We start from the raw sequence: 24307 nt of genomic DNA, 5'->3' as shown, positions 1-24307 counted from the left end.
TATTGTGGCTTTTCCCTGGGCTGTGAGAATTCTAAGCCCCTGGTTTTGGTTTAGGGAGAGGGTTCATTACATAACAAGAAGTGCAGCTTTAATGTTTATGCTTGCACTAGATGGCCTATAGAACATGGGCACCATGTATTACTGTGTTTGGCTGTTCCAGTCACACCCACTGCATCAAGCATGCAGCAATCTAATCTCAATAGTCAAACAGCTGTAGATTTGGTCATCCTGAAGACTTTTTTTAATGTTGTACTGTCTTAAGCCGCATATCCACTTGCCGATTAAAATGATTGATTTAACTATATCGTTATCGTTCAATCGCTCATTAATCGTGCATTAAAATGTAAACCGAGCAGCGATGCGTGCTCCCGCTGGTCGTTTTCGACATCAATCATCGCCTGAATACGCTGGTCAATCTGCCGATAACGACAGATTGGTCATGTTCGGGGATGATGTAGGGTGCCTGCACTGAACGAAATATCGTTCAGTGTAGGCACTGCAGCGGAAGAGGAACAACCGTACGATTACAATGTTGCAATCATACTGTCGTTCCACTATCTGCTAGCGGATACGTACCTTTAGGGTGCCACGTCTAGTAGAAACAGAGTTGTTGACCACACAAGTCCAGCAAACGTGACCACCAAATGCTGAAATACATAAAAGTTGTCATTCCTTGTTTGCACCACTGACTGTCAAGTTCCAAACTTCCCCTGGAAGCAACATCCATGCAAGAGCTGTTCAGGAATTTAGGAATGGGTTTCCATGGCTCAGCAGACACACACATGCCTCAGATCACCATGTGCAGTGCCAGACGTTTACTGGTATAAAGTTCAGAGTCATTGGGCACTGAACACCTATTCTCTGGAATTATGCCCACTGTAAAGTTTGGTTATGGAGGAACAAGTTTGGGACAGCTTTTCATGATTTGGCTTTGCCCAAACTGTAGCCGCAATGGGGGGGGGAATTCAAATCTCTTTGTGGGGGTGTAGCTCCCGGATTAAGTTCCCGAATCTATTGAATTGACTGTATTGTTCCCGGCGCTTAAGCCAGGAGATGGGTTAAGGGCCGGGCACGATGCGGTTATCGCATGCGGTAATACTGTGACTAGCCCTGAGACACTAGTTAGCATGGATATCTGCTCAGCCCTCAGGAGGATGTCAGCAGAAATCAGTTAGTGGTGGGTTTACCGTGTAGGCAATTGAATAGCTCCGGACACTTGACCCAATAGCTATATTCCCGCAAAAGGAATTTAATTTCCCCCAATGCTGTAAGCACATAATGCTCTAGAACAGGCCTAGCCAACCTGTGGTTCTCCAGCTGTTGTGAAACTACAAGTCCCAGCATGCTTTACCCAGTGATCGTTGGGAGAGAATGCTGGCACATGTAGTTTCACAACATGGGGAGAGCCACAGGATGGCCAGTCCTGCTCTAGAATGTTGTATACTGTAGCATTAAAATTTTAGTGGAACATTGGGCCTGATTCAGAAATAGACGGTAATGCAACTGCACTCTCTCACGGATTGCAGTTGCTAAAATATGCTAATACCTTCCAAAGCATAGCGAGCATAGGGACCCCCACTGCTTCCTTCTCATATCCGTCGGGCGACAAACAACATCGGTAACATCTATGTAGACCGGGCAGCCATGCAGCGTATGCGACAAGCCTGACCAGCTGCTAACACTGCAGCTCTCCTGACACACACAGAGGGGCAAATGTATTATAGCAGCACTTATCGTGCCGCTATAACGCTTACTGCTTCGCCTCTTTACCGAGGCGAAGCACGATGAGATCTATTAACGTCTTTTCGGCTGCAGCGGGGGAGTGACAACTCCTCCCCCCCCCCCCCCCCCCTTCCGGCGATCCCTATCTGAGTGCACAGCGCATCAGCCTAGTGCTGCTGCACTGTGTCTCAGTCATGGTCAGCTCCACTGAGCATGCGCGGGATCTTGCAAGATCCCGCGTGCAGCCATTGAGCCGACAGCACTGTCCATGCTGTGGGGATAGGGCATCGCCAGGCTGCTGCTGTCAATAACAAACAGCTGCAGCGGGACGGTCAGGGGAACTGACCATTCATAAATAGCAGCGCCGATAGGTTGGGCTATCTTGTAGCGCCCCTGTCATTTACCGCCCAGACCCCCATTCATACATGGAGAAGCGGTATCAGTGCACATTAGTTGCGCTGATGGCGCTTAATACATCTCCCCCAGAGCTCTCATGCTGCAAACGAGATGGTAATGGCCAATTTATGTACGCCCATGAAACAGCATTTGAATGGTCAGACACGCCAATTTACTTAGCCACCAGCCCCCCAACTGAACCCCGTTACCTTCACCAAAAGTTGACTACCTGTCACTCCCTTTGGAGATGGATCCTCTGTACGGGCGTGATTGTAAAACTATCTGTGTACGATCACAGTGTGTCTGACATGCATGCGCATTGACGAACGCTCCATCTGCGCACAAATTGGCATTGCAGACATTTCTGAATCGGGCCCATAGTCACCTTTGTGATTATTTGGAATGCTGGCTGCGAGCCAGGCCTGATCACCCAACACCAGCGCTTAACCCTACCAATACTTTTGCGGCTGAATAGATGAGAATCCCTGCAGAAACTTTGCAGAAGAGTGGAGGCTGTTACTCCAGCAACGGGGATCTAACTCCTTATTAAGCACATACTCATGGCTATGTAATGTATGTACTTGCTCTTTTGATGGCCAATGTGTATGTATCGAGTGGTGTATTTTCTAATGCACTTCCTGGCTATAATTCTAGGCTTGCCATAGATAGCAAAACTTCCAGTTTGCGGTAAGTAAGTGTGTAAAAGTTTTTCTCTTATTAATGGCTCACAAGTGTGTAAGGTGGACACATTATAACCCTTATTGAGTATGTCAATTCAAGCATTTGTTTCTGGAACATCATTATATTCTGTAGGAAAGTGGCAGCCATGTAAAGGATTGAAACCTTGAGCTAACCCTGCTACCTCTTGGTATGCAATCCTGGTCTTTGATTAGGCCTCATGTTTGTTATAGAGGTGCACTTATTTAACTGGATATAAACAAACAATGTTTAAAATTGTTAGGTGGTCTTCCTTGTACATTATGCTTCCAATTCTTTTTCTGAAATTGGTTGTCTACCACGCTCAAAGCAAGTTCACTGCCCATTTTGGCAGAGTTTTGTGTGTCTGGATCTTTACTGACCAGCATAGACACCTGAGGGCAATGGATCTCTCGGGTATCAAGTTTTCCCAAATTTTATTGCTGACCTTGCTATTAAGGGCAAGACTACAATCTCTATGGGGGTGATTCAATCCAGTGCAATGTTGAATTGCACCAGGGATAAGTTGTTAACCTCGACTAGAGGCTTTCTTTTTGCACCCTCATGCTAAACTAGTGCCGTGATGCTAGTTTCAGACTTGGCGAGTGCACTAACAGGATCATGGCTGGCACTTAAGTCAGAGAATGCAAGTCATCTCGCTTAAGGTGCGGTAACCTGCATCTCCCAATTCAAGTACAGGGCATGATGGGGGCAATTGAAAAGTTCAGAGAACTATTTCCTGGTGCTTTTCAAAACATGCTGAATTGCCCTTTATGGTGGCGATTCAATTCAGTGGGAATTGATAGTGCCCTGAGGGAGCTTCTGGAGATATTCTAGCCAGCGGCCTGTTTTGTCGGACTAATAATTTCTCCTGTCGCCCTCAGGAGGGTGTGAAGAGAAATCTGACTAAAGTGCCAGCCACAAGGCAGGTTTCCTGTCTAGCACGGTTCTAACAGCCTTGTGGCCAGCACGTTAATCGTAGAATGCAGATTCTCGCAACTATACACCCAAGTTGTCACGAGAACCGGCATTCTCCAACTTTACATCGCTGAGAATTCAATAGCATCGGGAGCTCCCTCCCGGCACTATTCAGCTACCGTTGAATTGAATCGCCCCCCATGTTTGGAAGAGAATGCCAGGACCAGATCCCAACATGGGTAAAATGCTACTTAATGATGGGTATATGCATGCTTTACTCGGCATCTTCAGTTCCCGGGTAAAGTGCCCAGAGATATTTAATTAGCAGCCCACAACTATCCCCAAGGTGGCATTTTAATGGATTTCCCCTTTGACCCTCCGGAGGGCCAATAATTAAATAGCATCGGGCACTTCATCCAGGAGTTTCTCGAGTCTACAAAGTTACTGTTGACCAATCATGTGTCCACAGATGACTCTCATACTGTATATGTCCATTTTGCTATTTACCCTTGTGACCACATCTAGAACTCTGTCTTAGACCGGAGATTCCAGCATTTAACCCAGGCAAAACTTGGGCATTACATAGGGAAGTTGGATCCTTTTCTTAACAAATCTGACCACAATACTGCAGGTGTCCTAAATTTTCCATTAAGGTTACCCAGAATGCCCCCATACTCTGTAACTTTGGAAAGTTGAGGACTGATGAAGCTTTCACATTTGATATTCGTGAACTTTTGGGACAAAAGGTGGTTCTTGCTCAAGAACACACCTTTAAGTCTAAACCAGGGTTGCCCTCCATCTGTTATGTAACTACATATCCCAGCATGCCCTAATAGCAAATCTGTAAAAGGGCTTGCTGGAAAGTGTAGTTCCACTCCAGATGGAGGATTGCATGTTGAATACCCTTGGTCTAAACTTTACAGGTAGTTAAATTTTCAGGAGGTGCAGCATTTCCGGCGCACACCGGAACTTCCGAAGTCTGTAACAATAAGCCAAAAATGATCTGACCATTGAACAAGAAAAGAAAAAATGCCACAGACATTGTGATTCTGTTGGTATTTCAATGGAGCTTTTCTTACTCAATGGAGCGTGGGAGCTATTCATGTACTTCCTGGACGGCCACTTTTTCCCGCAATAATGCCTGGTATTAGCAGCGTTCAGCCGCTGCTCTCAGGCTCAGTACTGGGCTTGATGCAGCTGTGTGGTTAAGACTAGTGCTGAAGTCCTACTTGACGCTGATTTCTGCTTGCAGCTCAGAAAGGTGCAAGCAGAAATCCGCAGTAAGTGCAGCTTTTGTGACTAGTCGCAGGAAGTCATTGAATAGCACTAAAGGGGCCCAGTGTTCTCTGCAGGCTTTTTTCTGCGGGCGCATCACCCGGCAGAAACTGCCTATTGCCCGGCACTTAGCTCCGCCGCATACCCGGTCACCCTTCGCCTCCTGCTGTGGAACGCTGGCCTCTGAAGTGACCGTAGGCTAAAGAAGTTTCAGAGGCAAGCGTTCCCAGTGATGCACTGCGCGGGTGACGTCATGACCCGCGACGTGAGGAGCCTTCTGTGTGCGCCTGCTGGATCTAGTTAGATCCAGTCAGAGCGAGGCAGCGGGAGTGGGAGCGCTGAGCAGCATATTAAGGTAAGTTCTGGGCTGGGCCCCGTCTGGGCCCAACGCGTAAGGGGCCAGTCTGTGGGCACTGCATAAGGGGCCAAACAAAAATACAGGGGGCAATGTATAAAGGGGAAAACAGGGGGCACTGTATAAAGGGGAAAACTATAGGGGGCACTGCATAATGGGCACTTTTGACTGAGAGCCAGTGGGGGAGCAGCCTGAGATCGATCTGGCTGGAATGGTGAGGGAGGGCAGTGTTCTCCCCAGGCTGTTTTTTGCGGGTGCACCACCCGGCACTTTGGGAGCCTGCAAGTGGGGACAGTGGACTTCATTCAGTCTGTCGCAAGCGCCGATACGCTCGCAACTGACTCGATGGTTAGTCCTACGCACGCGCAGCGGCCGCACTGCGCGTGCGCAAGCCCTGGAACGACAGAGAAACTCTGTCACTCCGGAGCTTGCTACCAAAGGGGACGACTGTCGATGTTTATCGACAGCTCGCCCCATTTGGTAGGCGGGCCGGGGGGTGGTTTCCAAAACTGAGGCGTTCCTTAACGAACGCCTACCGTTTTGTGGGCGACCGCACTGACATCATTAGTGATGTCAGTGGGGAGCTTCCTGCTCAATCAGAGCAGAAAGCTCCCTGGGGCTTGTGAGTGCCCAGACCCAACCTTAGGGTCTGGTCGTAAGCCCCGATGGTCGCGATGGTGATCACCATCGCGACCATCAACCTGGTCGGTCGTTAAGCTGTGGGTGGTAACCCACAGCTTAACTAACGACCAGGAGGCCGCACTTCAAAAATGAAGCGGCCGCCCTCATTCAGAGAGCGATTGCTTCTTGCGACTGCCTCTGAATGAGGGCCAGTATCTGGGAACTGTATAAAAAGGACCAGATCCTACAGACTTTTCAGCTTTTCATAATCAGACAACTGGGCCTCTAAGAAAAGGAGAATTAATATATAAAAATGTTATTTCAAGTTTAAATCCTTATAAGGTCAGGGTTTAAAACATTTTATTATTGCGAAGGCCCCATCTGGCTAATTCTTGATACCACTCGGCTGGAAAAATTTTCTGGGGAGAACACTGGGGCCCATACACTAGCAACGGATTGTTGCGATCCTGAAATGCTGTGATGCAGGCTCGGTGAAGTCCAACAGGTTGAATTTCACTGATTTGCCAATCACAATAAAAATATAATCGTGATTTTCAAATCTGAATGAGCATTTCGATGGATCTTGGAGCATCGATGGCCGCTGGTCTGCATTCCTGACCGGCAGATCTCTTTTTGATCGCAAGATCGTGCAACCTGTTGGTAGGTGTATGAGGAGCCTTTTGCCCAGGAGCTAAAGTCCTGCAAAAGAACTGAATAGCACCCAACTTCTTTTAGTGTGTGTATATGTATGTATGTATGTGTGTGTGTGTGTGTGTGTGTGTGTGTGTATGTATATATATATATAATATGAATATGATTCATTGTATGGTCACATATACAATAGGCATGTAATGTGTATGGTTACATATACAATAGGCATGAGAACACTAATTACCTAATAGGCTTCGTCCACACGTTCTGTAGATCAGGGCTTCTCAACTCCTGTTCTTGAGTACCAGCAACGGGTCATGCTTTGTGGATTTCTTTAGCCATACACAGGTGGGTTGATCTATTTTGCTGGGCCAGTAATTATCTCACCTGCTTCCTCAGACAGAAATTATCAGAACATAACCTGTTGGGGAGGGGGGGGGGGACTTGAGGGTTGATATTGAGAATCACTAGTGTAGGCGATTTAACGCAGCCATGGTAAGGGGCATTTTATTTATTGCTTGCATTTACTTACATTTTATTTATTACTTGCACTCATTCAAATTCCCAGTTCGTTTGTATTGAAGGGGTACATCAGTGATGTGTTCTGTGTCTGAGCCCCAGGCATATTGACACAGATGTGAGTGTCATGGGTCTAGCTGTGCATCTGGCCTCTTTGGTGGGTATACCTGGGGTGCTTAGGACTAGGACAAGGGTGGCAGGTTACACCGCAAAACAGGACTTGTGTGTTGTGATACATGCACTGCAACAACCAAAGCTGCCAGGCAAGATTATAAAGAGCTATTGGTGCTGGATTAACTGGTCATATTACAGGGCTGAATATGACTGATGTAACTGGCATTCTGAGAAGAGAGGAATCTGAGCTGGTAGCTTTCTGGAATGAGACGCAGGCTTGGAGCTTGCCGTGGGAGAACGCTGCTGAAAAATGGATTCTGCCAGCTGTGAGGCTCCCTTGTTTTACTGCGGTTGGACTGCATGTGTGTGTTTATTTTCAGGAGTCAGAGTACATTGTAGCTAAACCAATGGGTGAGGGGAAAATATGGGTGGGGCATCACCTTACAGGCTGCTGTGCACAATCTCCTGTATCTGGGTCTGTGCAGAGCTGCCCATTGATGAGGACCTGAAGCAGTCGCTCATGGTAGGGTGGGGTCTGCAGAGGAGGGGCTTTGTAATCTCTGGAAGTAGATAGAGATGAGGGGTGGAGGAGGCTTCTTGCATTCATCTGTCCCAGGATAAACTTCTATCCTGCTGCTATATTTGTATCATCCCGTGTGTGTACCTAGCAGTGGTTGTTTCTTATGCAGTCTGTAGCATAACCCACCGGTATATTTATATTGCTGTGGCTGTTGCCTCTTTCTGTATTCTGCATAGGTATATAGTACCTGAGTAACATGACTGTTTAAAGAAGAGTAGCAACAAGATGTTAGGCAGTACTGTAACCTGGAGCTTGACGTCTCCTATTCCATCTTGCAGAGGATAATAAGAGTTGTAATTGTGTGCGTATGGGGTTCTTCAGCTGCACAGGGTAAAGGTTATTTAATATATGGTGTATGTAGACATTATAGAAGGCAATTGCCACTGTGTAACGGAGCATTCTGTGTGTTACCGACCTACGATCACCTAAACATCGCTATTCTGGGTCTCTAATCTTTTAGGCATATTCATGGCTGTGAAAGCTGGCGTACTCTATTGTCTCTCTTGTTTGTTTTTCCTGCACATGACTATAAGGTAAGCCTTCGGAAGACATACTAGAACAGTGCCATTCTTCTGTATATTGTGTGACCTGATGAGATCACATAATTGTCTTGCTTTCTTTCTCTGAAAGCCTTTTCATTTAAGAGACCAATTTCCATTGCGCTCATTCCCAGGGGCAAGAGCGTTTTGGTGATGCAGGATCGTTGTTTCGCCATAAAGATGATCTGGATACTGTACCCCTAATTTAAGTTCTCTTTTGGGATGTTTTCATGTTTGGCAACGGTGTGTGTAATATATATATATATATATATATATATATATATGTGTGTGTGTGTGTGTGTATATATATATGTGTATATATATATATATATGTGTGTGTGTGTATATGTCTGTTCATACAGCAAGGGAAAGTCCTGTTTTGCAGTAAACCAGGCTTTTCTCTGCTTAGTGCTATTTACTGAGTGGGTTTTGGTGGAGAAGTTCTGACTTCCCCAGCGGCTCTCCCGCTCCGTGACTTATGACCTAATTTTGTATGGTGAGTTTGATTCATAAAAGGACGGAAAGCTATGCTGCTGTGTCCAGAGTCACCATCTCAGGATAACGTATTCTGAACTTCAGTGCGAGCCGCCATGGAAGTTGCTTACTTCCTGGCTTCTGCCCATCACCCGTTCTGGCTCCGCCCCTTGATATCCCAGACAGGACCGCTGGATACCGGATCGCATACCCAGAAATGTAAGTGTACATGGGGCACGATTTATTCAACGCGAAGTGAATAGCGCTGGGGGTCAGCTCCCGGAGCTATTCAAATCATTTGCGCTGCTAAGCCCGACTTGTCGGATTTCTTCTCGCATCCATCTGGGGATGCGAAAATAAATCCTTAAAGTCCAGTTGCAATGCTGTTTTCTGCCCTTAGCGCCGGGAAGGTTAGTCGGAGAATGCCCGTTCTCGCTCCTAAACACCCTGTTTAAGGCACGAGAATGAGTCTTCCCCGACCTAACTTCGCTCAGCATTGAATAGCTCTGGGAGCTCATTCCCGGCTCTGTTCACTTCGCGTTTAATTGAATTGTGCCCATGAGTTGCTACTCAACAAAGCTATATATTGCATTGAACCTATGCGCTATATAGTGAACATTAACAATACTGTTTTCATTTTCTTCATGAACCCCTATATATTGTGTGGACTTGCCTTTTTAACTTTACTGGTCCTTTAACTGAATAATAGACAAAATAATGTAGAGGTGACTTCCTAAAGGCTGGTGTCAGCAGTCATTTTTATTACTTTGCCTACTTGGCTTGGGGGAACCCTACAGCACTGCAACATCACATTTAATTGAATCGGCCTCTAGTATAAGGTTTTGCCTCTTGAAATATGCAACATGTAGGAGGAAGGTACAGGTTGGGGGCATTGGAGATTTACATCTGATGTCTTGGTTGGTGGTAAAATTATATTTTACCCCTATATTTTCTGCCAGCTTTTCCAGTGTATTGCATTAAAAGTAGAACTAGTCAAATATCCAGTACCCTACAAGCCTAAACATTTAAGTTGGTACCTTTTGGAATCGTTGTGATATGCATCTTTCAATGGGGCGATTGAAATGTTTTTACCGTGGCTATTGATTTTGGACGCCCCACGGAACAATGTAATTGTTGCACTTAATAGCCGCAGCTGCGCATATTTCTGCTCCTCACACTTAGGATGGCCAAAGCTGTACATGCGCAGCTGAACCCGGTGCTTCTGGGCGCACACACGCAGCTCTCGTGTGCTGCCTCGGTAATTTGCTCATAAATGGAGCAACAATTGAATTGCTCCGTTGGGCGCCCCCCAAAAATAGCTGCAATAAAAACAAATTAATACACACTCCTGCTGACTACTAGATTGATATATGCAATCAGGAGTGGATCAGAATTCACATAAGTATTCTGATATGCCTTGTTAGTTAGCCATGTCTTACACCAAGTAACATAGGGGTCTATGTACTAAGCCTTGGAGAGAGAGAGAGAGAAAGTGGATGGCGATAAAGTACCAACCAATCAGCTCCTAACTGTCAAGTTAAAGACTGTTTGAAAAATGACAGGAGCTGATTGGTACTTTGATGTGCTAAAGGAAAAATGCTGTAAAAACCCTGTTTTCGGGGGGGGGGGGGGGTGGGTTTACCGTATTTTCATATGTACTAAGCCCTGGCCGCCCGATTTTCGATGCGGTGAGCAACGCCAGGTCTTTCTGGCGTTACCTTATAGAAGCCTATGGGCTTCTTACAGCAACCCTGCAGTCGCCCAGCACCTCTCACTGCTGGCTCACCTCAGCGTCCTACGTACACCTCCTGGGTCCCCCGCTTCCTTCTCTTCTTCCTGGTGCAGGGAGTAGGAGGAGGAGCCCGGGACTTCCTGCAGAGGTCACCAGCAGGAAGCTCCCGAGGCTAGGAGGGGGAGGAGACCGCCTCACCCGGCGGCGGCAGCAGCTTTGCAAACGGCAGCTCTTATCGCAAGAGCTGTCCTTTGCGATACTAATCACATATGTTAGTACAATTTTCGATTTAGTATCGGTGCGGTGAATGGTGGAATGTACACTGCACGGTTAGTACATCCCGCCCTTAATCTCAGTCCACTTTATCTCTCTCCAGGGCTTAGTGCATAGACCCCGTAATATGTAATGTGCTTGGGGTATGATGGGGGGGGTTAAAGATTGTCTGTCTTACTGGGGAGCAAAAATGTATAACATTTCTAGACTTGCAGGTATATTGAATGTCATGGGAGCAAAATTGTCTTGGTTATTCCTTTACAACAGGCCTGGAGACCCCGTTACTCCAGGTGTTGTGAAACTATAAGCCCGGCATGCTTTGCTGGCTGGCAGCAGTATATTGGGACTTGGAGAGCTACAGGGTAATCCAGACCTGCCTGTAACTGCTAATGTAGTACCTTAAAATGTGCAGGCCCGTGAACAGTGTGACCACAAAATCCATATTTTTATTTTTATTTTTTTTACTACTTGCGCCCGTAGCTCCCTTCTAAAGTAAACGGCAGCTATTCAATTATTTTGGACGCCTATCACTTAGAGGATTTTGCTCACACACTCCTGATGTGAGAGCAGAAATCCGCCCCGAGTAGGACTTTTGTTGCTGTAACTGCTATACTGCCTGGCTTTTTTAGCAAGGGAGATGCCGCTTTACACTAATCCTGTGCATTTTGTGAGAACGCAGCTGTTTGCGATCATGGCGGGACCCGGCTGCGCAAACAATTGACTAGCTGTCGTCGCTTTAACCAGGAGCTATGGACGCCCAAACGCCCAAAACAATTGAACCTGTTTTAATTTAAAAAGGCCCAATGCACACCCAGTGTTTTTTAGCAGCAGTCCTCGTGCACTCCCAACAGCACATGTTTTGACCATGGAGGCTCAGGCAGTATTTATTAAACCAGTTTCCACACACAGAAATTGCCAAAACATAAGCAGTTAGGTTTGCATGAGGATGGTAATTAAACGCCTTTACACAATAGTGAAGAGCTCATTATAAAGTAAGGCCTGATGCCTCCTTGAATGCCTAAATTGGCTATGCTAAAAGCAGAAGAATAGTTTAGGAGACAAACTGGAAAAGCTAGCTTGCGGGAAGACCTGGGAGCAGATTTATTAAGCAGCGAGCAGCCTCCAGAACGGCTTTTGTTTACTTTGAGGTGCGAGCAGAAATCGCTTACTATAGTTGGTCGTCATGCGCACAGCTATCAGCGGCTCTTTTGTATATTATAATCTGCCCCCTAATTTGGTGATAGAATAGCATTTTTACTGGACCGAATGAACGGAAATTAGTCATATGGCACATTAACCTGCCAAATGCGTAACGGATGGATGTATGCATGCATGCGTGCTGTGCAAAGCCGGGATGTACTAAGGTTGCGGTGACCATTCCGCCAGTCACCGCAACCTTACTAATCGCATATGTACTAACATATGCGATTAGTATTTCAAAGGACAGCTATTGCGATAAGAGCTGCCCTTTGCGAAGCAGCCGACGCTGGGTGACGGGGTCTCTGTGGGACCCCGCCCCCTCTGAACCCCAGGAGCTTCCTGCTGGTCAATGTGCAGGAAGCCCCGGGCGGCTCCTCCTCCTCCCTGCACCCAGAAGAAGATGCGGAGGAGCGCAGGCCGACGACCATGGACAGCAGGTGAGTGGGGGCTAGTGCTGGGGGGCGGCGGGGCGGCAGCGAACCGTCGGGAGCAGGGTGTTGTAGGAAGCCCATAGGCTTCTATAGGGTAATGCCAGGTTTTTCTGGCGTTACCCTCTGCACCGATAGAAGTGCGGCCGGGTCTTAGTACATATGGAAATGCGGTAAAACCCCCGAAAACAGGGATTTTAGTACATCGCAGCCTAAGTGTTGATAAATAATACATCTTAGAGTGGGGTGACGGGAAGGGCAGTGTTAATGTTATAAAGACATGATTTCACTCACTCCAAACCCAATGTAACAGTCACATAAGCGTTTATATTTTTATAGCAGCTCGCGTTAATAAATACAGTTTCTTGGATGTTTTTCAAACTAGTTCAATGTCCTCTTGAAACTTGTATCATACCTGCGAGATGGTCACATGGATTTTAACCAAGCGAGAAGCATTAGTTATCAGATATGAGAGCAGAGTGTGAGCTGTCTCGCTGGGATTGGCTTGGCTCTCTGCCTGCTATACTATAGAGGATTAGTCGTTCTTCCCATCTAGCAGAGGTCGTCATGTGAAGCCAGTAGCGACAGCAAATAGCTGCTCTCTTGTGCCTGTTCTCTACCAGTAATGTTTCTCATTTTAATTAATGGTTCCCCACACCCCACCAGGATATGTAAAGAGCTTTATGCCTGTCATATTGATATTTTCTCCGTTGCTAGATTTATCATCGGATGCTCTTGGTAAATACACAAACCCTGCATGTTTTCTGGATTTCCGTTCAGGTGAAAAAGTGCATTAATGGCTTAATCTAAACTATCAAAATAAGCTACTTATTATTTCATGTGATTCTGTGAGGAGAGCTCAGTGCACACTGCTGTGGTGTCCACTTCTGCAGGGAGTCAGCAATCTTGTAATGCCAGTGGTTCTCAAGTACCCCCAACAGGCCAGTTTTACAGGATCTCTGTCTGGAAGCAGGCGGGATCATTGCTGACCTAGCACAATCACCTGTGCATGATTAAAGTACCAGGGCGGGAAGCATCGTGCATCGCATTTTGAATGCGTTACATCCCGACAGCGCATGCATGGCAGTATTTATTAATGCCGTAAGCATGTAGTTTTGCGATTTGTACCACAAAGGATAGGTTTTCTGATAAGCCAGAGCAAGCAAGAGCCGCGGGGGACTCTCTGAGGGATCCTATTGGATCACTATCGGGAAATTAACAGAAAATGAGCCCATAGGCTTTTGTTAGGCGTCGTAATCGGGTACAAGCTTTCTGGAGCTTGATAGATTTGGGAGATGCAGTCAAACTACTTTCGTAGATTTGATCGCATTTCAGGGGTCTATTTACTAAGCAGTGTTAGGAGACAGAGCGAAAAGTGATAAGGTGCCAGCCAATTGGCTCCCAACTGTCATTTTTCAAACACAGCCTGTGAGATGACAGATGGGAGCTGATTGGCTGGCACCTTATCACTTTCTTATCACTTTTCACTCTGTCTCCTAACACTGCTTAATAACTAGACCCCTTAGGGGTTTATTTATTAAGACATTAATGCCACTCTTGCGTCGCCTGCTACCGCTGTGAAGCAGAAACTGGCTAACGCAGCAGTTACTAAAAATAGACCAGCTGAGGAGGGGGAACGTTAAGTCACCCCCTCGGCTGTAACAGCTGACCCTCCCTTCCCCTACAGCCCTGTGTGTGACTCGCCATCTCCAGGCTCTGTCCGGCAGCAGCAGCGACTTTTTTTTTTTTTTTTTTTCAACAAACTTTATTTAAACATGGTCAACCTGACACAGCTGAAGTCCTGCTTCTCCAGTGAGGAGAAACAGATACCAGCAGCTACAGGAGGCGATATCAGCGCTGGAGAAGTCAGCAGACGGTAAGTGACCTCCCCCTTTAGTAATACCTGGGACACTTAGCGCTGCCATTGGAGTTTGTGGCAGCGCTAAGTGCCCCCAGGTCCAGTGTGATATTGTAGCCTGCACTTAGTGCTGGCAGGCTACAGGCAAGAGAAAATCCCTTTAGTACATACTGAGAAGCGGTATGTACAGGGATTTTCTCTGCCTTTTAGTGTTTTTCCCCCTTTTCTCCCCCTAGACACCATTAGTGTTGTTACATCCGGCCTCAGTTGTATGCTGAGCTAATACTGGTCAGAATGGGGTCATTCAAATAGCCGCGTCACTTACTGCATGTTTTTTTTGTTTCCTGCTTGAGTACCCCTAGCTATTCAATTATTTCCCGCGGTACACCTGAAGCGCTACAATTACCACCCACTGTAATATCGTGACTAGCCCTGGAGGCGCTAGTTGACACAGATTTCTTCTCGCAACTTAGAAGGGCCCCCTTCGGGCTAGTCGCAGACAGTAATTGCATAACACTGGGAACTTAACCTGGGAGCTAAAACCCCGTAGTATATCCCTCGGTTAATTGAATCCCCAATGTGGCATGTAATTTCACTAGGCCTCGGTTCCGTCCGTTCCATCTCCCTTGTTCCGTTCCAATTTTTTTTTTTTAACACCTTTTTTTTTCCATTTTTAATTTTATTTTTTTAAATTATATACAATGACTATTTTATTCTTTTTTGTATATAAAAAAAAAATTTGATTACCTGGCATCCAAGCAGTCTCGACAACTTCCCCTACCGCCCAACATAGTGCCCAGAGACCGATGTGTTTGGGGAAATTAATCTCACGGCATCTCTTCACTGTTCGGGGAGAGCCCTGGGGGCAGCCCAACATCTCCGTGGATGCTGCTCTCGCCCCCCGTAGTGACTTAAAAGGGGGCTTGTCACGAGGCCACAACCCTTTTTCGGGCGGGCGCGCGTCAGTCCCTACCCTGGACTGCACAAAGTTGGGGAGGATGCCGCAGAGGATGAGGGCGTTGTTTGACCCTTGCCATAGGGTTAAGTAACGTTGAATACCAATGGCCTATTCATTACTATCACTGCGATCCTAAACGAATTATGGTGCTGTTAATAATATTTCTTAAATGTGGCCGTTAATATGTTCAGGAGTAAACTGAGGTGATGTATTTTTCACATTTTGCTGGACTGTGCAGAAAGACAAGCTGTTGCTCATACACGTTCATATTTTTAATTGAGTAACTAGAGATCCACAAGTGGCCCATCTGTACATACAGTAGTTTATATGCGGCTCTAGGATTATTTATGTCTGCAGAGAGGTCCTAGAATCTCGTACCACAGGTCTGTCACCTGTACCTGCTAGATCTCATCTCTCCAATGCCTAGTGTTTACCATGTTGCTGTTTACTTGTAACCTACTATCAGAGGAGCAGTGTTTGTGTGAGTGGGGGGAGGAGGGCTGTATCTGCGCCATGAAATTCCATTAATCTCCTCTTAAATATAGCTTAGACCTTGACCAAAGTCAGCTAGAAAGTGTTCACTCTGAAAAAAAATTGGGAATAATTATGTGTTTTTTTTAATCACTTTTTTTTGGAGCTGATGGAGAACTTTTGTTGACTCAGGTGCTGGTTTTCAGGGTCACTCATCTTGTGTAAGGAGCTGTCACTTATCCAGCTAGCTTTTAAAATAGCGTCCCCTTAAAAAGCTGCTTTAGTTTTAGAGACATCCAGTGTTGTTGAGACACGTTTGCCTTGATATAGGTGACTCACCCCTTGCGGTGACTGTTCAGGTGTAAGTCACAGCAATGTGGTGGGTTAAACTTTTATCTCAGAATTATTATACTGCATTTGTGCAGAGCGATTAACCCTTTTACTGAAGGTACTGTTCTTCTCCCTGTCCGCCATGCGCTTTGTTATATAAGGATGTCCATAATATATCATATTATACCTCTTGCCAGTTAATAGTTTGGTTCTAAAGTACCCTCCATTGCACCACATGACGCTGATATTATAGGTCCCTTCTGAAGAGGATGTTTTTAAATAGTACAGTGCACACTACCTCTGATCGAACACTTTAATTTTATATAATATTTTAATGGCATCAGATACTGATGCTGTACTATACCCTTGTTCACCAGTACATGATTTGCAGTCAGCACAAACCTCCAGTTAATTAAATTTATTTATTTTAATAAAAAGTAGGGACTACTTTTAATACTGACTTGGGGCTAGAGTTATTAGCCCATGGTTTGTCAAAGCCACTGAACATCGGCCGCTTTGACCAATGGATTTAAAGCGGACCCCACCCTTCCCACCCCCATGCCACTTTAAATCCACTGATCAACAAACTGAGTTAGGCTGGGTACACACTAGACCAGGACTTGACAAATTTTTCGACAATCTGGGAGCCAGGACAAAAAAGTAGGTCCCCTTCCCCCGGGACAGCATTACTGAGCACCTAGCCCCTCCTGGGCAACCAACCCCCACGGCCACACCACTAATAGGGTACCTCCAGGTAAACCATCCCTATGCAGCCACGTTGTGGTGCAGCTACCCCCCTGGCAAACATCCACAGCCACATTACTGAGCAGCTAACCCTCCTCCCCGGGCACCCAAAGGCCGGCCAAAACCATCTCTTTGCAGCCTAAAAAACCCCGGGCAAACAAAACCCCTGCCAGCCACGCATAAACCCTCTTGCCAAAGCAAGCTCTATGCAGCTGGAGTTAGGAGGCAACAGGCACCGGGGACACACTGGAGCGATCAGTGCAGAACGGGACAGACAGCAGAAGTCACCGCAGGCCGAGACTAACAGGAGTCACTGCACCGAGGCGGAGTAGTCAGCGTAGGGGACACTCAGCTTATGCACTCCTGTGCATTACATGGCCGTCGCAATACAACAGGCTGGAACGTCCACTAATCTCTGCTGGGCCTGACGAGGAACTGCTTCCTCCCTCCCTGCAAAATCTGGTCGCCATGGCGACCTGGCCCCCGGGATTTGTCGAGCCCTGCACTAGACAATATGTCCAACCCGTAGTAAGCCCCCTGTAATAGTGCCCCCAGTAGTAAGCCCCCTGTAATAGTGCCGCGCACAAAAAAAACCACACAGAATACTTACCTGAGCCCCGATCCTGCGTCCGCTGCCGTCTGCCACTCCTCGTTACTTTGACACTGGAGCTCAGGAGTGAGCTCCGGCTGCGGAAAGTCGGGCGCTGGTAAAATTTCAGCAGGCGCCCGGCAAATGGAGCTTCCCTGCGGCAGCCAGGCGACAGGGATATGTCGAGCCCTGGTCTATTGTGTCCCCACTATATCGCTGACTATGCGCTCTCCCGCCCGTCATCGGCGGCATCCTCCGTCGGCCCTGCATGCAGGTCCAACGGGGAGATATCGTTAGCAAGAGGGGCACGCTGTCGTATGCAGCATGACCCCTGCTGTTCCTCTGTCGCTGCAGGCATCGGCAAGTGTGTATGCACTTGCCGACGCCGGGTCCTGTCGCGGAAGATGTTGGTCACACTAGACCTATACTAGTGTGCACTCTGCTTTAATAAAATCTAGTCCTAAGGCTTATGAAAGACATACTCAGATTTATAAAGAGACCAGCGTGATAACAGCTTGTTTCTTTACAATCTGAACAACCATTGAATAGCTCTAACAGGCACCAAAACAAAAATTGAATCTCCCCTATAAATGCGGCAATTCAATTAATGTTGGATGTTCAATTGTCCCCATTGTGCACCTAAATCGGAAGATGCAGATTATGGTGCCTAATGTCAGTTGTTAGTCGCAGTAACCTGCATTCTCACACGTGTTGCCCACTGGTTCAATGATACATTCCGGGGCTTGGTACATATGGAAAATGCTGTCAAATTTAGAAAACGTCAGTTTTGGGATTTTTGCCCGCCTTGTCCTTTTAATACCCACCCATAGCCCTTCTTAGATTTGTTAAAAAACGAAAGCAAACTGTTGCACAGATGAGGCGTGTTGTGTCTCAAATAAATCCTATCAATTTGTATTAAAAGCTATTAATGACGGCACAGATGCAGGCTGCTCTGCCCAGTCTGTTCGTTTCATGTTGGTATAGGTCCGACAAGGGAGTTCTCCCCCATTATTTAGCTGCAGGGCATGGAATAGCAGCACTGCTGTCACAAGTGAGCGTGTGAGATATATCACATGGGCTGATCCTGCTTTGTTCAACCATCCCTAAGCTAGAGGGGTTTTTTTTTTCTCTCTCCCTTAAGGAGAGGGATAAACCAGTCGTGTCCTGTGCATGCCATTACGTTCTCTATTAAGCCTGCATGTTTCCGGAATTCTTAGTCTCGGCACTGCTCCTGTGCAAGAGTGCTCAGCGGATGCTATTTCTTCTCTGTACTGCTAATCGCTCCTTACAGCCATGTGTGCTGACGACCCGCCCCTGGCACGATCACGTAGTGGATTGTCTGCAGGCCACGTCACACTATGAACTTATCCCATATGTTTTTTTTTTGTTTTTTTTTGAAGGACACCTTATCACGGATATGCTGCAGGCTACCAATACACTGCCTGCCTGTGCTGGTACAGTCTGCACTGAAAACCACACATACACCCTCCAAAGTACGTGGTCTGAACAAGCGAACTATGGCTAATCTGATTTGATGGCTATGCCCACACACTTATTTTATACTAAACGTATTTTTTTTGTAATCTTTGTTTTTCTTCCATTTGTGACCAGACTTGGTTTTTGTGGGTTACTTAATTTTGTATGCCCTCTGCATTTTCTTATGTTATGATTTATGATACCTAGAAAGTTTCCGCCACACTAACTGGGCGATGCAATTAGCTGTGTGAGTTATGTTTCCAAGTGATGGTTTAGTTATTGATAAATTGCCCTTTATTTGGGTATGAGCTCAATGGCACTGTGGAACCTTGCCGCTAACTGATGGTCCCCCAAAACCACTTCTTTATTTTGGTAACCACAGTACTGTGGGGGAGATATATCAAGCCACCTAGGAGGGAATTTAATTCAGCGCAAGTTTAAAATACCGGGATGAGTGCCAGGAGCTATTCGATTGCCTGCGCTGTAAGCCCACGGCTAATTTAGTGTTTTGTCAGGTATATCAAGCTGCTGTTTTGGTTGCTGACCATAGAGAAACAAAAGAGAGAATGAGAACAGTGCTGAGATATACCTGAGAACTATTTTAAAATTATCAATAGTGAATAAATTAATAGAAAATGAAACTAATAGAATGAGCTATGTCAGTGGACTATAAATCTCCTTAATTGCAAAGATACATAAAATCCAATATATCAAACATCATTGGCCAATGAAACACAAAAAATACAATATATGATAAATAACCAATCAATGTTAATCATTGATACAAAGATACACAATGCAACTAAGGGGGTCTATTTACTAAGCTGTGTTAGGAGACAGTGTGAAAAATGATAAGGTGCCAGCCAATCAGCTCCTAACTGTCATCTCACAGGCTGTGTTTGAAAAATGACAGTTGGGAGCTGATTGGCTGGCACCTTATCACTTTTCACTCTGCAGGCCAGACGTACCGTACTAAGCTCAGCAAAGTGATAAACTGGAGAGTGATAAACCAGCCAATCAGCTCCCAACTATCATTTTTCAACACAGCCTGTAACATGACAGTTGGGAGCTGATTGGCTGGTGGTTTATCACTCTCCACTTTATCACTTTTCAGAGCTTAGTACATCTCCCCCAATCTCAACACTGCTTAGTAAATCGATCCCTAAAAATCATAGGTTAATAGAGTCACCACAATGCTTCTATCAAGTGCTGGTTATTGAGAGTACTGGTATAGATTCATACTTCATGATGATATCTGTAGTTTGTTGCAAATCAGTTGGGAAACGCAAGGCTTTACCTATTTTAAACAGACTAGGAGGTCTGTGATGTCCCTTTTTAGCTGAGTCCTGGTTAGAATAGTTTATAGGCCCCGAAAGTTATTGAACATGGGGGGGGAAAACCGATACCGCACAGAGCATTGAGGGGGCTTCCATTTTACTGTTTCCATTCAACTGTGACCATTTTGTGGACTAGTATAGTGTGTATAACACACAAAGCTGTGCTCCTTACTCACTCCTGTAATATTCTGGGGGAGAGCTGTGGTCTGGCTCCTACGATTTCATCCTGACTCCTAGATTTTAGAAAAATTTGTCAAGCCCTGTACTAATGTTGATGCAAAACCAGCTTTTATTCCCAGTGTTTATTGCCAAGAAGTTGAGGCTTCACGTTGTGACAATTCAGTAGATTGACTCCTGCTTTTCAGAGGGGCTGTGTCCGAGCAACCCTGGGACCTACCGTTAGCAGCTGACCCCCTGCTGCGCTTGACTGCGCAGTCACAGTGCTGCACAATGTGTACACACACCTTAGCTGGGCCTATTGAGCCTTTCCAAGATTTAGCCAGTCAGTTTTTCAGTGCATTTATGCAGTGCACCTATCCGTGCTTCTGACTACTAACAGAGGATCTACCACAAGAAATGTTGCCTGTGATTGGCATTAATCTGGTTGACTGGTTAGCCAGGTGACCTTATGTGACAGTAGTTTCTTCGTGCAATATGGTACAGAATCTTTGGGTGGCTAAAGAACCCACCTGATTATGTAGCTTTAAACGCATATAGCAATATATACCGGTGATAGGGGATGCCAGTGGGTTTAACCTTTATTTTCAGATACCTTGTGTCTGTGACATACCATGTTGGATTCTGTAAAATGTTGGGAAATGAAAATAATTGAATAAAGGAAATAAGCCTGGAATGTCAGCGGTACTAAACCTTTCTATTGGATGAGGGGTGTCATGCATGCATGCATGCATACCACTTTAAATACCAATCCATAATAATCACAATAATAATAATAGTAAATTAATAACCATAATAATAAATATAGGCACGGAGACTTTAATTTTTGAAGAAAACTGTTAGCTGTTTATTTAAATAAGTGGAAAAATTCTAGTACTAGTGGTTATGGGGCAGAGAGGACAGCCAAATCAAAGCAATCCAACAATGCACAACAAACTAACACCAACATGCATTGTAGACTGATTCCACCCAAGGTGCATAGACTCTATTCAAATACAATCAAAGGTATCCACTCGACCCTCTAACTTGATTACTCACCCGTTAGTGTGTTGACTGTGCCCCTGCCTGGATGGTACAGTCAACGAAGGTGAGCGCATCCAAAACAAATATCGCACCTGGACTGATGACCTGCCATTCTGTCCCTCTGTAATAGCTAACACCAAAACAACAACCACCAAAAGCGAGAATAATAGGCCAGGGAGGGTTAAAAACAATCAAAAGAGGCTCTACTTCGCACTACAAGAGCCCTAAATCACTTAACTCAAAAAGACACTCCTAAGGACACAATTGGCCAAAGGCAATGGGTGGGATATACTTTGCGAACGAGGGACTTCCGGGTTTCCCTATGGCGTCCTGCTGCGCATCACTCTCAGGGGGAGTTGCCTGGAGAAGCCCGTAGGCTTCTATTGAGTAACGCCATCTAAAGATGGAGTTACCCACTGGGTCCAAACTCCGGAATGTATCACATTCCGGAGCTTGGTACATATGGAAATGCGGTCATACCTCTCCAAAGCAACAATTTTCGGAGTTTTTACCTCATTTCACCCCTTAGTACATCCTGCCCAATATGTGGTGCGCACACAAGCCAGGCCCCATCCTAGATGTTTAACCCACCTCGCTATTTTTGCAATCATTCAGTTTCTCAATATGGAATATATTCTGTTGGTCATATTTAGGTAGGATGTTAGAGTGATGTGCAATGTATAACGGTGTGTCCTGATAAGGACAATACCTCCTGCCTTCTGTATCGCCAACTGTAAATAATTTGAATGAGCTTTTGTATATTTCCTGGTCCCTTGTGCGGAGATGCATTTTAATACTGAAGTATGTGAATATATGTTGGTGGAGGCTCTTTTGCACTAAAGTATAATTATTATTGTCTTTCATGATCATTTGGTACTTGGTAGCTAATATTTGCTGACTCGCTAAAGAGTTGTATTTGAATAGTTATTCTCACATCCCTATATTCTTATAGTACTCTCGGTATAGATAATTCTGCTGACTTTATGTAAAGTATGTTGACGAGGAACAAGTTATTTCTTATTTGCTGAGTTTAATGTATTTTATTTATTTTTTTATCTCATTTCAGACCCTCCTCTACCTGCCAAAGTGGTGAAAGCTGGTATTCCTAGGCCACGGCGAGGCAGCAAGGTAACATCTTGTTCCATTTCAAAACAGTCTTTTGTGGTAGATTTTATTGCTTTATAATCAGATATTATGGGGGGAATTCAATTATTTTTGAATGCCTGATCGTCTGTCTAAACTGACCAGTGCGATTTTCAATAGTTTGTTTTTCGTGCATGTCGCACCCAACTAGATCAGGTTTAGAAGAGTAAAGCGGCTAAACCCGTTTAAAGTCCTGCTCAGCGCGCCCACACGTGGAACTTTCCGCCAATTTCTGCTAGTCACTTCTGGAGGGCTGTGAGTAGAAATTATGCATTCACGACTCAGCAGAAACAATTGAATAGCTCCGATGGGTGTGCAAAAAAAGCAGTTGATTTGCCCCTTTTACTTCAGGCCTAAAGCAGCTTCTCTTTTGTAAATGCTGTGTTGGGAAAAGTTTCCTCCTGGTATCAGACTAACAGGTTCTTGGCCGCCATTCTGTGTATTGGCGGAGGCGGCCTTTTGCTAATTGAGATCTCTCCACCACATTGTATATTTCAAACTCAGCCATCTCGGATAATCTGTAGAGCCAGGCAAAGTTTCCGTGATCTGGACAGTAAAATGGCAGCAAGTTGGGCTGCCTGGCCCTGCATCATAATTCCACTTCAGCTGGCTGATGTATTGACACGTGGAAGTCCCACTATGACTAATATTAGTACTGAGACTTTCTCGTGTCGCTACCATGGCCCACGGGAGTGGCTTACTGACATCGCTGTGGGATACAGGACATTCTGTGGTCTACTCTACAGATCCAGGCCCCTTGATGGGTCTGCACAGGGATGGGAGTGGCTTACTGACATCGCTGTGGGGTACAGGACATTCTGTGGTCTACTCTACAGATCCAGGCCCCTTGATGGGTCTGCACAGGGATGGGAGTGGCTTACTGACATCGCTGTGGGGTACAGGACATTCTGTGGTCTACTCTACAGATCCAGGCCCCTTGATGGGTCTGCACAGGGATGGGTTGAAATGGGAGGGACGCAATCCACAAATCTAATGAGATGGGCTGGGTCCATGCTCTTTCAAAAGAAAAAGCCTGTAGGTGCAGCGCCTTTAATGGCAGAAAATGTTTGCGCTGGGCACATCTTTGTTAAGTTGGTAATACTCCTCTCCTAAATTTCTGTTTTTATAAAAAAGAGATGTGGATCAGTTAGGGTTACTTTTTATCACATATCGGAGCCTGATAAATTATCTATAGAAATGAATTAAAAATCAAATTTTTTATTTTTTTTTTAAATTTGGTTCTAAAGAGTAGTTTGCAAACTGCCAAACTGTGCGGCACACTGCCACCTCTTCTGCCAGCCACTGAGCACTTTAATGTTGCACTGGTGGAGCCGAGTCCCCAGCATTGCCTCCTTCCTTTGTGTTTTGATTACTGGAGCGCTCCCTTAAGAATAATAGCTTTCAATTCAATTTAGCCTGTGCTGTAAAATTACACAACCCTGTCTCCTTTAATCATCTTTAATGTGCATTTGTGTGGGCTACTGCCACGTCCAGACAGCCATGTTTTACTCTTAATACCAGCGACATGCAGTTTTTTTGTTGTGCCACGTCCATTTGCCATATTTCACACATGTACTTAGTGTTCATAGATATTTAACCTCATTCAAATCACTTGAAGTGCTGTAACACTGCAGGCACACCGTGTGACAAAGCACTTCAAAAACGCTCCCAAAAAAGTCTATCTGGACGTACCCTTATAGTGAGCCTT

The 24307-nt window shown here is 45.6% G+C and overlaps 1 protein-coding gene across 3 annotated transcripts in view; it reads left to right on the top strand.

Annotated features, from left to right (window-relative positions):
• Nucleotides 1–24307, top strand: part of LARP1 (La ribonucleoprotein 1, translational regulator) — a 59522-nt gene that overhangs the window by 7699 nt on the left and 27516 nt on the right. For all 3 annotated transcript variants that reach the window (XM_088475671.1, XM_088475670.1, XM_088475669.1), the window contains exon 2: nt 22523–22584. In XM_088475671.1, coding sequence (XP_088331797.1) covers nt 22523–22584 — 62 coding nt within the window. The remainder of the gene's footprint in view (nt 1–22522; nt 22585–24307) is intronic.

The sequence above is a fragment of the Taudactylus pleione genome, unplaced genomic scaffold (assembly GCF_031769625.1).
Source record: "Taudactylus pleione unplaced genomic scaffold, aTauple2 ptg000176l, whole genome shotgun sequence".
NCBI lineage: Eukaryota > Metazoa > Chordata > Amphibia > Anura > Myobatrachidae > Taudactylus > Taudactylus pleione.
The sequence above is the reverse complement of the archived record's forward strand: the minus strand, read 5'-3'. Positions and strand labels throughout refer to the sequence as shown.